Source organism: Bombus huntii, chromosome 8 (genome assembly GCF_024542735.1).
Source record: "Bombus huntii isolate Logan2020A chromosome 8, iyBomHunt1.1, whole genome shotgun sequence".
Taxonomy (NCBI): Eukaryota; Metazoa; Arthropoda; class Insecta; order Hymenoptera; family Apidae; genus Bombus; species Bombus huntii.
In genome coordinates, this window is record NC_066245.1 from 4512619 (window position 1) to 4527893 (window position 15275).

The 15275-nt window shown below is 28.9% G+C and overlaps 5 protein-coding genes and 1 non-coding gene across 10 annotated transcripts; 1 reads left to right on the forward strand and 5 right to left on the reverse strand.

Annotated features, from left to right (window-relative positions):
- Window positions 1-117: 117 nt before the first annotated feature.
- Window positions 118-2198, reverse strand: LOC126869066 (dolichyl-phosphate beta-glucosyltransferase). Of its 2 annotated transcripts, none has more exons than XM_050625231.1 (5): window positions 1860-2198; window positions 1514-1688; window positions 1252-1448; window positions 1068-1176; window positions 118-859 (listed from the first exon to the last, which is right to left on the reverse strand). In XM_050625231.1, the coding sequence occupies exons 1-5, from the start codon at window positions 1920-1922 to the stop codon at window positions 555-557; spliced, it is 849 nt and encodes a 282-aa protein (XP_050481188.1). In that variant the 5' UTR covers window positions 1923-2198; the 3' UTR covers window positions 118-554. The 2 variants fall into 2 exon arrangements, with proteins under 2 accessions (XP_050481188.1, XP_050481186.1); XM_050625229.1 differs by having other exon boundaries at window positions 118-997; window positions 1860-2194.
- A 198-nt stretch (window positions 2199-2396) lies between these two features.
- On the forward strand, window positions 2397-3575 carry LOC126869077 (uncharacterized). The gene is made up of 2 exons (XM_050625255.1): window positions 2397-2719; window positions 2825-3575. The coding sequence occupies exons 1-2, from the start codon at window positions 2469-2471 to the stop codon at window positions 3006-3008; spliced, it is 435 nt and encodes a 144-aa protein (XP_050481212.1). The 5' UTR covers window positions 2397-2468; the 3' UTR covers window positions 3009-3575.
- Window positions 3128-10755, reverse strand: LOC126869052 (uncharacterized protein MAL13P1.304-like). Of its 4 annotated transcripts, none has more exons than XM_050625157.1 (7): window positions 10210-10755; window positions 6237-9961; window positions 5080-6170; window positions 4712-4990; window positions 4006-4620; window positions 3733-3870; window positions 3128-3575 (listed from the first exon to the last, which is right to left on the reverse strand). In XM_050625157.1, the coding sequence occupies exons 1-6, from the start codon at window positions 10436-10438 to the stop codon at window positions 3768-3770; spliced, it is 6042 nt and encodes a 2013-aa protein (XP_050481114.1). In that variant the 5' UTR covers window positions 10439-10755; the 3' UTR covers window positions 3128-3575; window positions 3733-3767. The 4 variants fall into 4 exon arrangements, with proteins under 4 accessions (XP_050481114.1, XP_050481115.1, XP_050481116.1 ...); XM_050625158.1 differs by having other exon boundaries at window positions 3728-3870; XM_050625159.1 differs by having other exon boundaries at window positions 3128-3870; window positions 6237-9940.
- Window positions 10756-10876: 121 nt separating this feature from the next.
- Window positions 10877-12366, reverse strand: LOC126869071 (soma ferritin-like). The gene is made up of 4 exons (XM_050625243.1): window positions 12069-12366; window positions 11786-11993; window positions 11493-11684; window positions 10877-11424 (listed from the first exon to the last, which is right to left on the reverse strand). The coding sequence occupies exons 1-4, from the start codon at window positions 12143-12145 to the stop codon at window positions 11140-11142; spliced, it is 762 nt and encodes a 253-aa protein (XP_050481200.1). The 5' UTR covers window positions 12146-12366; the 3' UTR covers window positions 10877-11139.
- Window positions 12367-12512: 146 nt separating this feature from the next.
- Window positions 12513-13904, reverse strand: LOC126869075 (soma ferritin-like). Its single transcript, XM_050625251.1, has 3 exons — window positions 13669-13904; window positions 13283-13507; window positions 12513-12864 (listed from the first exon to the last, which is right to left on the reverse strand). The coding sequence occupies exons 1-3, from the start codon at window positions 13825-13827 to the stop codon at window positions 12679-12681; spliced, it is 570 nt and encodes a 189-aa protein (XP_050481208.1). The 5' UTR covers window positions 13828-13904; the 3' UTR covers window positions 12513-12678.
- Trnaa-cgc (transfer RNA alanine (anticodon CGC)) lies at window positions 12985-13056 on the reverse strand. The gene has a single exon. It is a non-coding gene; the product is annotated as a tRNA-Ala (tRNA).
- Window positions 13905-15275: the final 1371 nt, after the last annotated feature.

The following is a 15275-nucleotide window of genomic DNA, read 5'->3' on the forward strand; positions in this document are numbered from 1 at the left end:
AGGATTCAGTACATAAATGTCATGATCTGTTTATATAATGTTGTACTATATCATTGTACGTATAAAGAAATTACTAGAAAATTATTTAAAATCTCAGAATAAAATAAACTATATTAATTGAATTAAAAATTACTTCTTTATAAAGTGTTATTTATTAACAATGATCATTACATATTACAATGCATATAATGGATAAAAGAATAAATATATAAACGAAGTAATATATCTTGCCCAATTTGATTAAGTTAATCTAAAACAGCAAACAGCTCTCTTTCTCTTTAAAAACATTTATGATAATCTATCATACTTTTTTGTATATGATTGTTCACTAAAATAAAGATTATTATCATCCTAACAGGATACAAGGTTATTAAATAAAGCTTGTTATGGTTTTCCATATTTATAAATTTTCCTTACAAAGGAAAAATATTTCATGATTACTAGGTAAATTATATTATCTAATTGTGTTAAACATGATATCTAATGTTATCTATAATGAAAATATTGAATAAAAGGTTTATTTATAAATATTTTGAGTTCTGTGCACATTTGTATTACGTTTGTTTAGATCTTTTTATTTTCCATGCCCCAATTCTATACTTATACCAAATGAAAAATAAATCTTTACCCATTTGTAACCAACTCCAGAAAGGGACTATTTTGGATCCTTCAATTTCTGTCCAATTCACAGGAATCTCAATAATAGGAATGTTTAGAATTCTTGCAATATATAACATTTCTACATCAAATGCCCAACGTTCAACATGTAGAGCTTGAAATACAACTCTTGCAGATTCACGTGTTATAAGTTTAAAACCACACTGTGTATCCCTAATACCTCTGACTCCCCAAAACCACACTAGGAAATGGAATCCATGCATTAGTAACAATCGAAAAAAGGTTCTTTTAGCAGTTTCTTCTTTCTCTAAATGAGCTCTAGATCCACATACTATTGCATGAGAAGAACTGATTTCATTTGGCTTATCTATATAATCAACTAGAAAAGATGGTTTTGTCACTATAAATATTTAAGTTTACTTTATATTATACCTTAAGAGATAACTTACATCCTAATATATTTTTCAAACTATCATCTAACTTTTTTAAATCTGTAAACTTAGTAGCACCATCAGCATCTGCAAATAATATTACGCTCCCTCTTGCACTTAATATACCCTTAAATAAAAATAATTATGATAAAAGATAATGACAATAATAATAAATTAAATTTCATAATATTCTGTTACTAACCAGTCTTACTGCCCCACCTTTCCCTCTGTTTTTAACAAGATTTAATACTCTAATGTTATCATATTTTAATGCATACTGATGAGCAATATCCACAGTTTTATCTGAACTTCCATCGCTAACTATAATCACTTCATAAGTACACCCATTTTTTGAACGGTTTTCCAAATATTCCAAACACTCATCTAACATTACTGGCACTATAAATTAAATATATAAACACATTATGTTTTCATAACATTACTGTTAATGCATCAGTATTTACATCTTTGCTCTTCATTATAAGCTGGTACTATAACACTTAAATGTACGCTCCATTTTTCATATAAAGACGGAAAAGCTTCTGTTTTTTTCGTTTTTGGATTGAAAAAGTACTTTTCCTTCTCATCTTGCCATATTTCTGGATATGGTTTCGTTATTATAAATAATATTATAGAAAACTGAAAGCATGTAATTAATTTCATTATAATATCGAAGAAATAATCGCAGCTACGTATACAATATTTTAATAAAACAAATTATAATTATAAGATATTAATGTACCTATAGAATTGCCACGTTTATACAAATTTAAATAACATAAAAATTGTAATTATAACCTAGAAACGTACCACAATTATACATATTACTGCAAATAAAATAGCATAAAGAAGTAAATGCCCTAACGGTATCATATTAATATTATTGTTTTTAAATATTAGCAAAAAAATACTTTTCAAAACACGTATTGTTTCATCCTTCCTTATCTTGTGTCACCGCACATGCCTCTGAAGTTGTGATTAATTTGTATACATTTCGCAGTTGGCTGCACTAAATACAAATTTTATCTATTATTTTATTGCTGAAAAACTTCTATATTTAAAATGAAAAGTAGTCACAGAGGAAGTTTAGTATTTATTAGAGATATTAAAAATTAAATAATTTCAAATTTGTTATACAATATAATTCTTCGTAAGCAACTAAGTAATTGATAATAAACGTTTGCCCACATAGAGGGAGTTCTACATTTTCAAATTTCTATTTTTATTTATTATGTTCAAAAAATCTGAATTGTCACAATAAAATAAAGTATACTCTAATCGACATTCACGTCTCTATTAATTTTCTGTCTCATGTATTATTCGTTTCGCGTAATTCATTGTACGCTTATTATAAATTAATTTATTATAAATAGTATATTTTATTTATGTACATGAATTAAGTTATGGATATAAAATATAATGGATTCTGATAAAAACAATGAAAATAATAAAATTAATATTTCGGTTGAAATGAAAACTACTTCTCAAAAAAGAGATGAAGATAATATGTATGATACGAATGATACAAATCTAATGATTGATAATATCGCAACAGATGAAAGAAAACCGAAGAAAAAGATAACTATAACTGTAGACGAAGATGATCCATGTCTTAAACAGGAAGACAAAAAAAGACATGTACGATTTGTATTTCCTGGTGAAGATCCAAGGTTTGTTTTATTATGTTACTTTTCCGTTAACTGACATCTATAATATGATTAAAATTGATCTTTTTCATATTCTGAATTAAAGTAATTTGTAATATCGTTATTTAGATTTCAACAACAAAATCAAACATTACGCTGTTGGGTAATGTACCATGATTTCTATCGTTGCGAGCGTACTTTAGGAGAGGGATCAGACGTATGCACTTGGTTTAAACAAGTCTTTACATCTATATGTCCAAGGGAATGGATTAGTCGATGGGATGAACTTAGGGTTAAGGACAAATTAATCTAACACAAATATAAAAATCAAGGGAAATTTCCTAGTAACAAATATAGAGTTTAGGAAGATTGTATATTGTTTTCTATGGCTAAGGGATATAAACTTAAGTTTAAAAATAAATAAACTCGCAATTAGAAAAAAATATTAATCTTTTATTATACAGGTACAAGACTTTTATGAGGTAACTTATATAGAAGTATGAAATGAATATTTGTTGCAATGCCCGACGTTGGCCAGTCATTCGGCTGCCTTCAACAATCGGTCAACAATATCTTCTTTCTCTTTTACATTAATCACACTAGTTACTTGCAGTTCATATATGACACTTTTTACATATGTAAAAAATAAACACTTGCAGCAAATTTTCTTTAAATTTTCGTTAGAATAGAAGCTTGAAATAGCACAGTATTAAAAATTTTGCTTTTTTTAAAATTTATGATCTTATATAATAAAATTGCTACTTTAATTTGTGCACAAACTCTTGCCGTGATGAAGATAACTTACCATCTTCGGGTGTTACTTCTGCTTGTTAACAGCTTCCATCTATGTGGGATTTTGCATTCTCAGAAATAGTAGTATCTGTAATTGTAAAGTGATAACATTTACTCATAATAAAAATTGTTGGAATTTAGAAGTTAATAGATTATAATAAAGTGTGATCACTTTCAATAAAAATCTTGATTTTTATTTTTTAATGTCCTCTGAATCTTATGAATAAAGATTAAAACCACCTTACGTATATTTTAACAATGCCATTTTGGTAGCTAAATGCTACTTGGTTTGGCTCCCTGTTTGATGAATAAATTGACAATCTCCATCACTGCATGTTCCCATCAGTTCGTATGGACAAAGGACGCCATTGGGATTCGTGTTCCTGGTTAAGAATGATAAAAACAACAAAAAAAATACTCGAAATTTTTGTGAAAGTTAAATTAGAAGAACACTGTATATTTTTTATTTAGAAATAAATATCCTATATTATTGAAATATTTAGAGAGCAAAAACCCACCTTGGTACCTTAAAGTGTGTTAATATTGATTCATAAGGTAAAAGTGTTTTTTTCGTTGAAAGTTCCCCTTCAAGTCTCGTAGCATTCCTCCTTTTACTGCCCGCTTCTAAAGTTGTAGACCTTATTACATTATTTTCTGGTACCACTACCTCATTATCCAGCTTTTGAGCATCTTGCGAGTTAAGCACACCAGTAGTAGGAACAGGATTATCACTTAAGTTTGTTTGTTCAGTAGATACTTCTTGTTCATGGTTGTTTTGTGTAGGTGTACTTTCTTCATTAATGCTTGGAGCACAATTATTTAATACTATATTTTTTTTCTTATCTGTATCACTTACATTTACTGTAGTAACTTCTTTGTGTACAGTTTTTCTAATTTCATTAGATTTTATTGGAGATTCATTTTCGTTTAAAATTGTTGTATTGGATTCTTCCAGAGTGTCACTTTGACAAATTTCTGTACATGCACTAGACACAGTTGTTTCTTCCAATTTTGATAATTCGTATATGTCGGAAATGTCAATAGATGGTACTTTTTTCCGGGAAAGTTGCCGCGTGTGATTAGCTACTTCTTTCAATCTATTATCTAAAAGTTGTGCTCCAGCTTCAGGTATCCTAGAAGATACAGTGAAAGAATTAAAAATATTTATATTTTGTGTTCACAGTGATTTGAAGATTAATAGTAATGATTCTATTAATATATTACTTATAATCTCTTCCTACAATTCTATTTCCCAAGTTTGTACAAATAATTGCGAGTTTATAGCATTTTTGGCGACCTGCATTGATTTTTCCGCGAGCTTCTACTACTTTTGGACCTATATTATTAATACGATTACGTTGCACTTGTAATCTTTCTTCAGCAACTTTGAGCTGTTCCCTGAGCTTTTTGACTTCAGCCGCTAAATTCGTCTGTAGATCTCTTTCCATATGCCACTGACGAAGATTTTGCGACATCTTCGCCAAATCATCTAAGATTGTATAGCTGTTTTATCAAGAAATGAATAAATTACTATATAGAAATACACTAAAAATTAATGGATATTAATGAATTTTCATTGGAAAGTTGGTTACCGTTTCATAACTAATTCTTGTTCTGTATCTATTAAACGTTGTTCTTGTTCCGCGCGTGAAAGATTAATAAGAGTATTTAGCTCTGTCTTGACATCTTTTTTAATTTCTTCCCAATTTTCTTCTACGCTTCTTATATCTTTTGGTGATATATTGTTTTTGGGCGATAGAAAATGGATGTCATATTTATCTTTTGTACTTGAAGTCAATAATGTATCATCCTGACATTGTGGAAGATATATTGTAGATTCAGATGTATTAAGACTTTCATTCCAACTTTGAGGTGTTCTTGATAAAATAATAGTCGATGTATCTGAGTCCACTGTATTGTTATTACCAAATGGAGTATTATTAGAAACAATGTCTTCCTTTGTAGGACATGAAAGTTGATTTATATTATTATCATATATATTTTTATTACTGCTATTTTTATTTCCAGAAATATTTTCACTTCGATCGATTATTGTTTCGTTATTTAAGGTCACTTTATCATTTATTGTTACCACTCGATCGTTTGTATCATTTTTTACTTGTACCTGTACATATTTTCGATTTACTTCATCCGTAGATAAAATTTTTAAGCTAGGTGAAGTTTTTGTTTTCGTTGGACTCTTTCGCGATATATTCGTCGGTTGCATGTTTCCAACTGCTTTGTTTCCAATATTATTTGGACTACTTTCAGCAGATACAGATATATTATTTATTATTGACTTTGTTAGTGCTTTTGTTTGAGTTGGATCTGTATGTTCTTGTTTATCAACATCATACATTTTGCTGATACATGACTGAATGTTGCTCGTTGATATAGTGGTACTTTTTACTGAATCTGCTAAATTTTTAGAGCAATTTTCCTTATTTAATTGTTGTGTACTTATACTTTGACTTTTTGAGGGTATTGTATAATGTAGTTTCGCATATAACTGTTTACTTGAGCTATTGGATGATATGGGTTTTGAAGATACTTCCATATTTTTATTTTTTATTAAACTGTTGTTTTCTATTGTTTTATGTAGCTTCAGCTTCTCGCGTTCTAAAATTTGTTGTTTTAACCGTCGATATTCCTCTTGCTGAGATGCAGGTAAATGACGAACAGCCTGTAAAAATAGTCAAATAATTAAATATTTCATATATGATAGAATATTTTGTTGTAGTATTCTTACCAGTGGTGTTTGTAGATTGGATGAATTTGATTTTTCTGGTTTTGTTACTAATACTGCATCTTTCTTAGATGTTTGTGATATTACAGTTGGTCTTGCAGCTGCCATAGATTCTTGTTTTTTCCGTACTGCACGTAAAAATTGATCTAAATTTTTTTCAAACTCTGCTGTAGGATTTATTGCTGGTTGATGTTTTTCTATTGTGACAGTATGTGCTGAAGAAGCAGCTGTACTCTTTTGCCATTCAGATTCAGAATCACTTTCTGTATCAGACTCTAAATTTATAACAATCCTTTGTGTATCGGACAATGCCTTTGTATTAGCAGACCATTTACTGTCATTAGATTTCATTTTAGACAGAACTTCATTTTCTGCAATTTTTTGCTTGTTATAAATTGTAGCTCTTTGTAAATTTAATCTCTTTTGAATCATTGTATTTTGGTATTTTTTCGCATTATTTACAACTTTTGTACTTGCAGGAATTGAAATTCTTTTTATAAATTTCTTCTGTGGACTTTTTGTTATAGGAATTGATCTTTTTCTTCCAATTACTGTGTTTGAAGCCTTAATACTTTCAAGAGATAAACTTTTCTGTGTAACATTATATATTTTCTCTCCGGCATTTGATTGATTTTTATCGTTTTCAGAACCACATAAATTTATATGTGGAGTTGGTAAATTATTAACTGTAGATAATACCATATTTGATACAGTTTGATTTGATACAGCAGATGTAGCACTTGTTGTTGTAAGTGCAACTGAATTGGAACAACTGTTAGTGATTTTTGTTCGTTTTGGCAAAGAAGCTAATAAAATTGCCCTTAATGCATCTTCATCTTCATCAAGACTTTGTCTTCTGTTTTCTGTACTCTTTTCTTGTGCTGATGTTTGATGATCATTAGATGAATTATTACTTCTCTGTATTTTATCTTCATTAGTTTCTAAAGAAATTTTATTTAGTTTATCATCAATATTTTTGGACATTTCTGACGTACATATATGGACACAATCTGTCTCGTCCATTCGTGTCTGCGTTTCTTTTTGATTTTGTTTATTATCTGCATAAAGAACTTGATCTGATTTACATATTTGCTTATCTACAGTATTTACATTATCATCGTTTGTACATAATGTATTGTGTTTTTTTGCAATTAATGATGCAGCACTTTTTCTTTTTAATCCCCTTTTAAGCAGTTTCTTTTTCTTTTGTGTTAGAATTTTAATATCACCTGTATTATTTGGGCTTGTAATTATATTATTTTGTGCCAGAGTTGCACTGGGATTACTTTCTACTAGTGAGATATGAGATGATTTATCTGTAGATATTTCATTAGTTACATCTTCATGAAATGCAGTTGGTATAGTTAAAATAGAATGTGACTTTTGTGAAAAGGACATTAATTTTATAGGTTTAAAGGAAGCATTTATCTTTGTACTACTTTCTTTATTAATAACAACTGGCTGCATTTCTGCACTTTTGAATGTAGGTTCTTGTTGTAATGCATTCTTTCTAGTTGGTAGTGGCAGTTGCAATTGTTTGTTTGTTTTCAAAATTGGTGCTGGAACTAGTGTTCTATTAATTAATGTTGGTATTTTATTTGTATCTTTGGTAACATCTGGTAATCCCTTCATATAAAGCGGTTCTGATATTTTGTCTTTAACATTATTTGATATATCTGGAATGTACTCTGAAGTTTTTATGTTTTTGAAAGTATCAGTTAATAGATTTACATCTGCTTCAGTTTCAGGAAGATCATCAATTGTTATCATTGAACTACTAGGAGATATTGATTCCATAAGATAACTTGTATTAGACCTAAGAATTGGATCCAATGAAAATGTTTCTGCTTTACTTAATTGTTCATCTTCATTTACATTGTCTACTTGTTTTGTACTTTGTGTATGTTGATTTGTTGATACATTATTATATTGTTCATTATTTCCACATGTATTAGAAATATATGATTCTAAAGAAACTAAGGAAGAATTTGAGATAGTTAGTGGACCAAGAGCTTGTGGAAGAGCATGTGATAAATCAGGATCATATACAGGAGTGTCAGTTGGAGAATAAGGCATTTCTTGGATCGAATTAATATCTAAAACTTCAGAAGTATGATTGCTTTTAACAGTAGCACATGTATTTTCATAAGAAGATACATTTAAATGAGAATGATGTACTTTCATAAAATCTGATTTAAAAGTTTCTGTTAAGTCAGTTGATGAATATTGTATATTTGCATTTGTAGCACATAATGGATTTTGTGATTGTGCATAATATGCAATATTTGGCAAAAAACTTCGATTTTCAACAATTTTCTCCTGATAAGATTTTTGATCATCCTGATTACTTGTTATAGATGTATTAAAATTTGCACTATTATTTGCTCCATTAAGAGAGATGCACGATACATCAGATGGTTGAATACCCAACAATTCTGTATCCACAGATATATTGGCAGTAATTTTGTCTGTTGGAGAATATGGTAATTTTTCTTTTTCTTTTTCAACATATGTATCTAATTCCATATCCTCTGTATGATCACTTTCATTTACAGGGAATGGAGTATGAGGTGGTGATGCAGAATTTTCCTCTCCAGGTATAGGAATGCTATCTAAAAAGCTTTGAGTAAATGGACTTTCACTACGAAAGCTATTAGATTTCTTAGACTTCCCCAATTGAATTCCCTTTTGAATTCTATTCTGATGTTTTTTTAATACAGCAGAACGAAGTGCAATCATTCTTAATTCCAAATCTTCTTCATCTTGATCATCATTCATATTTGCACTCACATGTTTTATAGTTTCAGTCTTTAGCTGTTCATTTTGTTTATTTGATTTATTTTGTTTTGTTTCAAGAGCTTTCTGCCTTAATAATGCCAAATCTTCTTCATCATCTGCATCATTAGATTCCTTTTTATTTATATCCTTTATAGATTTTCCTTTTGAAGAATTTGTCAAATCAGTATTATTGTTAGAAGCACTTTTCATCATATTTGTTAACTTCTCTTTTAATGAAGATGCATGCTCTTTATTTTTATTTAAAGTTTCTTCTAATGAATGAGTTCCCATTGAATCTAATTTTCTGACTTTTTTTAGTAATTTATGTGTAGTATCAGTATAATTATGGGATGATTTTAAGTCAATATGTGACGTTTTCCGAGGCATTGTCTTTGTTGAAGATCTGTATGGTGATCTTTTAGGAGATTTAAGTCTTCTTGGAGACCTCCTTGTCACTGGTGATCTAGTACGAGTAATTGGCGATTTTGATCTTCTAAAAGGAGATCTTGTTTTTATAAGAGATCTATGTCTTTTGGGTGGTGATCTTAGAATTATTCTTGATCTACTTCTTCTATGAATAGGACTCATTTCTCTGTGATGTGACCTAGAAGTATTTTTTGTCGTATCATCTTTTACTATACTAGCGCATTCTTTCTTAGATACATCTGCAGTAGCCGAAGAATCTAGATTATCCAATGAAAGTATACGATTTCTTTTCTTTTTCTTCTTTTTTTTCTTTCTGTTTTTGGAAGGAGAACGTATCATAATTTGTTTAGAATTATCTGCAAGACCAACAATTTCCATATCACTGTCACTTGAAATAGGCACAAGGTCGTCATTTTTTTCTTGAAGTGTAGAAGCTGTATGTTTTGTTCCAATGCATCCTGATTCTTTCATTTGATGAAGATTTTCTTTGCCCTGGACTGCATCTTGTAGAATAAGGTCAACTTCTACTTGATTAGAACATGATATGTCGAGAATAATAATACATTGGGTATAGAAAGGTTCAATATGTTATCAAATAGAAATACATTTTACACAAATTATATCCCAAAATATTAAAAATATATTTTTTTAATATTCATATTTAATAAAAGAAAATTGAATTTTATTTCAAGCTTATTTTTCATAACAATATAAACAATATAAACAATATGAAGTTAAAAGTATTAAAAAAACACTATATTATTTAATTTACCTCTTCTATTAGAACCCTTGGAAGGATAAAACTTGGCAGGAGCCGTACAGCACGTTGCATTTTGTTGAGTCGACAGAAAATTTGAACAATGAGAAATTTTAGTGCCATATCCGTAATTTAAATGTCCTTCCTCGGAAGAACTTACATCTTCCAAGGATATCTCACCTTCTTCTTTCTCATCTAACACACCAACTGTTTCCGTACACTCACTCGACAAATCGCTAGCCATTCTTGAACTTACCCTCGAACCATGAACAATTACTCGCGTCCATTCGTAATAATACAAAATTGTTTCATGAAAATTAGGGTTAATTACGTATTAACAATAATTGTGATTTTTTTACCGATCTAAATCTAACACTCGCACTACACTATATTATAAATAATACCGCGATTAAAATCCTTTAATATAACGAATAAAAAATTTAAATAATCCCGAATACCGTATTTAATTTAGACAAAGAGAAATTACTTAGTCACTAAAACATCCGTTTTTATTGCAACTTTATCTTCACAACTAAATGCATGTAATAGTTCTGCCATGCTAAGTCGTTTTCAATGCATGATACGAAACAGTTGGTTTTCATTATTCACTGATTCGGTGTGTTCTAAAATTACACAAACGATTACATTACATGAAAACGAAGCGATTAATCTTTGAACAAACTCATATTCACATTTTTTATTAATTTATTATCATACGGAAAATTCTACTTTTTTTTGTAAGTGAAATTTTATTAAATTGTTATACACTGTTTGAAAAATGATCTTTTTATTAATATTTTTCAAGTATTTTTATCGTAATACTTCAAGTATTGTATCGGCTTTTCACTTTCCCTATAATGTAATTGACATGTACATATATTGTTATTTCAAATTAAATATAAACATGATATATCATATACTATATGACATAAGAAAGCGGAAATATTACTTGTCAGTACTATTTGGTCGCAGTTTTGAACGAAGAATATTAAATTTTGGTTGAACGTAATGTTCAAGTAAATCTTTATCAAATATAAAGCGTGCTAATGATTGATCACCGATACCAGACAGGACAGCTACAAATCTTCCCATTTCATTCACACTCTTCATCTGATCTTCCATAAAGCCGGTAACAATAAAATCACTAGCATTTAAATCACCATGTTTTTCCGCAACAGCATTTACTGCTACTAGTTTTTCAGCTACCTCTAATTCCAAAGTCAATGCTGTCTAAACAAATTTAATAACCATGCATATTATTAAAAGAGAATACTTAATTCTTTCTTTTAATTATTTACTTTAAAAGCGTGCAATGGACATTTCCAATCTTGGTCGGAAGGAGGTTGTATTGGACATAAATTTACAAGACCCCCGCGCATTTTGACGTAATTTAGGAATCTGATAGCATGCTCATGTTCCTCGTGATGCATTTGCATGAAAAATGATTCACAGCCAGGCAATGCTACATCTGCGCGCCCGAAGTATGCAGCCTATAGAAAATAACCGATTTACATTAAAGCTAATACTATTAAAAAAAACTATATATTTATTTATCTTTTTAAGAAACAAATAGTTCTATTTTTTATCTCACCATGGACAAATAATGATAGAAAGCTTTCAGTTCCGTATTTATTTGTTCGTTTAATATAGTTTCAGTTTCTTGATGAAACTTAAAATTGGCCGGTTTTCCACTTGGCCATTTCGTAGGTTTATCAATGCAAAATTCATCCTTGCAGGAGGTTGCCAAAAATTTGGCAAGAAATAGTTTTGGTTTACATATTCCCTTGTAGAGTTTAGTTCTTCAAAAAGATTACTTACATTTTCGAATTATACTCAATATTAGATTCTTTCATAAATAAAAGTTACAAACTTACTCTTTAGTATATAATTGTCGAACAAACGAGTTGAAAACATCACTAAGAATTTTTTTATCACTACGCAATTTTAACATGATTTATCTTTAGTTACAAACAATTTACATACACATTTCTTGATATAAAGAACTTCGTCAATTGTAAAAATTATTCTTTAAAAAATTTTCATTTTTATTTGTATGTTATGTCATATGTCATATTATCGATTCGCAATTTATTTTCGATATCACGCATAAATGTTTTTGAAACAAAAATAGAAACTATATATAATCAGGATTGCCAAGCTTTATTGCGCTCAAAGTTAGCACTACGTTGTACAATATATATAACGTTTGTCACACTTCTTAACATGGTAAAAGATGTAGATTCAATCCGAAATGAATTTGTTACTAATACTTTTTGGAAGTATTTGTAATTTGATGCAGAAATGTACAACACTTCAAAATTATACAAGTTCATATATATTTATTTTAGCAATAGAAATTAAAATACTGTATTTATTTCTCACATTAGTATTGTGTAATGTACAATTTTTTGCTCATTCTCTGTCCATGCATAGTATGTTGACGTTTTTACTACAATAATAGTGTTAAATTTTTAAAAGGGCGTTTTATCCCCCAAGTTCTTGGTCGATGATATGTACTCCTACACCATCGCCAACTCTTTCTAATTTTGTTATGTGGTTGGCAAGTTCATTGATGGAGTCTACTTGTTCTTTCAGATACTCAGTTTCAAGGAAATCTAACAAGTTTGGATCGTTGTGTCGAGTCGCTAAGGCGTGTATTTGGAGAAGACTCTGAAAATGATAAAATATTTATAAAAATATTTATATACTTTATATTTCACTAAAAAACATTACATTTTATTACTGCAAAATGTTCATGTTACAAATTTATAAAGAAAAAAAAAATCAGATTGGAGGAGCTGGGATTTGAACCCAGGACTTTCCGCATGCGAAGCGGACACTCTACCACTGAGTTACACCCCCACTTGAAAGAACGGGTATTAAGAATCTATAAAGGGGAATAAGTTGATATATTAAAAATATCAATGGAATTAAACTATAATTGAAAGTATTTCGTACATTCTAAAGAAATAAGACATAATCAAAATGTATATAGGAATATTATTTTCATATAATTTTGTATAAAATTACTTTTCTATTCTAATAACAATTATTACATTTGAAATAAAATTTTAATAAACATACATACCTCATTAACTTGTCTCTCTAGCTTCAATGCTTCCGTCATAGCGTCATGAGCGCTGATCCAGTCATTTTTTGGCGGGTTTTCAATAGGTGCCAAAGTGATGCTGCCACCTCTCTTGTTTTGATAAGTCATAAATTTCATGGCGTGTTCTCTTTCTTCGTCTGAAGCTTTTTTGAAATACGTATAATGCCCTGGTAAAGCTACGTCGCATCTATCGAAGTAATATGCCTACAAAAATAATCACGATAATAGAACATGAAATAAAAACACAGAAAGTATTCATGATGAAAATAATAGTATAGGAAATAAGATGTTTCTTTTTATTTAAATTTTATTGCTAAAGAAAATTCAACGTCTAGAATAGCCACTTAATCGATATATTGACTAACCATAGACAGATAGACGTAACTCGAGAACAATTCCAAATTGATTTGGTTATTAATCGCTTGCTCACAGTCTTTGTGAAAATTTTGTCTAACTAGATCCATGATGTTCGACTTCATTGTAGTTAATTTCGTCAAAGTAGAGCGCAAATATAAAGGCACCATATAATAACACTAATTTCGCGGACCTTCACGATGTACCGACTGCGAGCAAATGATGCGCAGTTGTGGCACACGCAAGCGCGCTGTACACATTTTATTGATTTCATGTTCAAAATTGACCTTGAATACAAACATAACAAATTAAAAAATTTAATGTTATATAATGATTTAGCGTTTCGCGGCGTTGTGATAAACATGTTTGTTACAGATTGTTATTTTTTTCTTTTTATGTTTTGAATTGATTGAATTATTATTCCATATGTTTAATTATTACTTATAATTTACAATAAAGAGGTACGTACGATGGACTTCTAAATCTATTAGTATTTGCATTCTTAAATTGATGAATATTTTTAGCTTTGCCTTTTTGGATTTAAATGTTGTTTGAATTACGTGCGTTCAGAGATTTTCCACTATATCAATAGGATAGACCAATAGGAAGAAAGTCTGAGTGTCAATGATTTACTTTGGTTAGGTTTCGGAACGCACATGCATGATATGCAAGTGTATAATTATTGTGATGAACTTCATGATTTGATTTCATTTTAAATGTTGAAGGTAGATCTTTTTAATTTTCTTTTTTACAAATTTTGTTCATAGTTAAATTTATCTTAAATATCATTTTGAATTTTCTACTTAGAGAATTTCGTTTTTGTTAATGTGACATTGATATTATAATTTTAATGTTATTTCGTAATACTATTCTGGCTTTATATGAATAGTGTACATAATTATACATCTTTTTTATTTTAAAATTTATATCATAATCTATTTCAATGACATATTAGCTTATTATTGAAAATGAAAAGATTCAACTAATAGGTTATGTGCGACGTTGTTTACATATATCCAGGTTATAATTAATCTAATTGTTTTCAATATAATAATGCATTTGATATTAACATTGTGATATCAATTTTATCAATTATATGATTTTTTAATGTTTTTACAGCAAAAGGACTATGTATATGTAATGTACAAATGTACTTTGTCAAAGAATATTATCTAATTGACAGGCCATAAATAGATTTAATTGCATTTGATGAATAATAGTTGTTTCTTTGCAAACAAATTTTTATCTGACATTAATTTCTAGACAGTTTTATTTTATTTAAAGGGTAGGAGGAAATGTATTCCAGGAGAGTGGGAATTTACACATAATGATCATAATATATAGATATAATTAATATTTTATTGCCATATTAAAGAAATTACTATATTACAATTATGTTACAATGTAATGTTTTATGTTTTTTCACCATTTTTAGGAGGTAACTATGATTTGAGAAATGGTCACAGAAATCAGGGTTTAAAGAACATTTTTATAATTTATATGTATATTATATTTTCAGTTAAGACAGTAATTAAGATATTCATTAAATGTTCAATAGTTATTATTAATAGAAGCTTTAAAAGTTTTATAAGGTTTTCTATAATAACTTATAAAATTT

What these genes read in the sequence shown, in the direction of transcription:
- LOC126869052 (XM_050625157.1), bottom strand. Translation starts at nt 10,438, where the DNA reads ATGGCTAGCGATTTGTCGAGTGAGTGTACGGAAACAGTTGGTGTGTTA. An exon ending in CAAGAATTAGTTATGAAACG is followed by an intron (nt 4,991 to 5,079) that starts GTAACCAACTTT and finishes TTGATAAAACAG; the next exon opens with CTATACAATCTTAGATGATT. An exon ending in ACACACTTTAAGGTACCAAG is followed by an intron (nt 3,871 to 4,005) that starts GTGGGTTTTTGC and finishes ATTCTTAACCAG; the next exon opens with GAACACGAATCCCAATGGCG.
- LOC126869066 (XM_050625229.1), bottom strand. Translation starts at nt 1,922, where the DNA reads ATGATACCGTTAGGGCATTTACTTCTTTATGCTATTTTATTTGCAGTA. An exon ending in TTATAATGAAGAGCAAAGAT is followed by an intron (nt 1,449 to 1,513) that starts GTAAATACTGAT and finishes TTTAATTTATAG; the next exon opens with TGCCAGTAATGTTAGATGAG. An exon ending in TTTGAAAAATATATTAGGAT is followed by an intron (nt 998 to 1,067) that starts GTAAGTTATCTC and finishes CATCTTTTCTAG; the next exon opens with TTGATTATATAGATAAGCCA.
- LOC126869075 (XM_050625251.1), bottom strand. Translation starts at nt 13,827, where the DNA reads ATGGTGCCTTTATATTTGCGCTCTACTTTGACGAAATTAACTACAATG. An exon ending in GTTACGTCTATCTGTCTATG is followed by an intron (nt 13,508 to 13,668) that starts GTTAGTCAATAT and finishes TTATTTTTGTAG; the next exon opens with GCATATTACTTCGATAGATG. An exon ending in TAGAGAGACAAGTTAATGAG is followed by an intron (nt 12,865 to 13,282) that starts GTATGTATGTTT and finishes TATCATTTTCAG; the next exon opens with AGTCTTCTCCAAATACACGC.
- LOC126869077 (XM_050625255.1), top strand. Translation starts at nt 2,469, where the DNA reads ATGGATTCTGATAAAAACAATGAAAATAATAAAATTAATATTTCGGTT. An exon ending in TTTCCTGGTGAAGATCCAAG is followed by an intron (nt 2,720 to 2,824) that starts GTTTGTTTTATT and finishes ATCGTTATTTAG; the next exon opens with ATTTCAACAACAAAATCAAA.
- LOC126869071 (XM_050625243.1), bottom strand. Translation starts at nt 12,145, where the DNA reads ATGTTAAAATTGCGTAGTGATAAAAAAATTCTTAGTGATGTTTTCAAC. An exon ending in TCTATCATTATTTGTCCATG is followed by an intron (nt 11,685 to 11,785) that starts GTGAGATAAAAA and finishes TATTTTCTATAG; the next exon opens with GCTGCATACTTCGGGCGCGC. An exon ending in GTCCATTGCACGCTTTTAAA is followed by an intron (nt 11,425 to 11,492) that starts GTAAATAATTAA and finishes AAATTTGTTTAG; the next exon opens with ACAGCATTGACTTTGGAATT.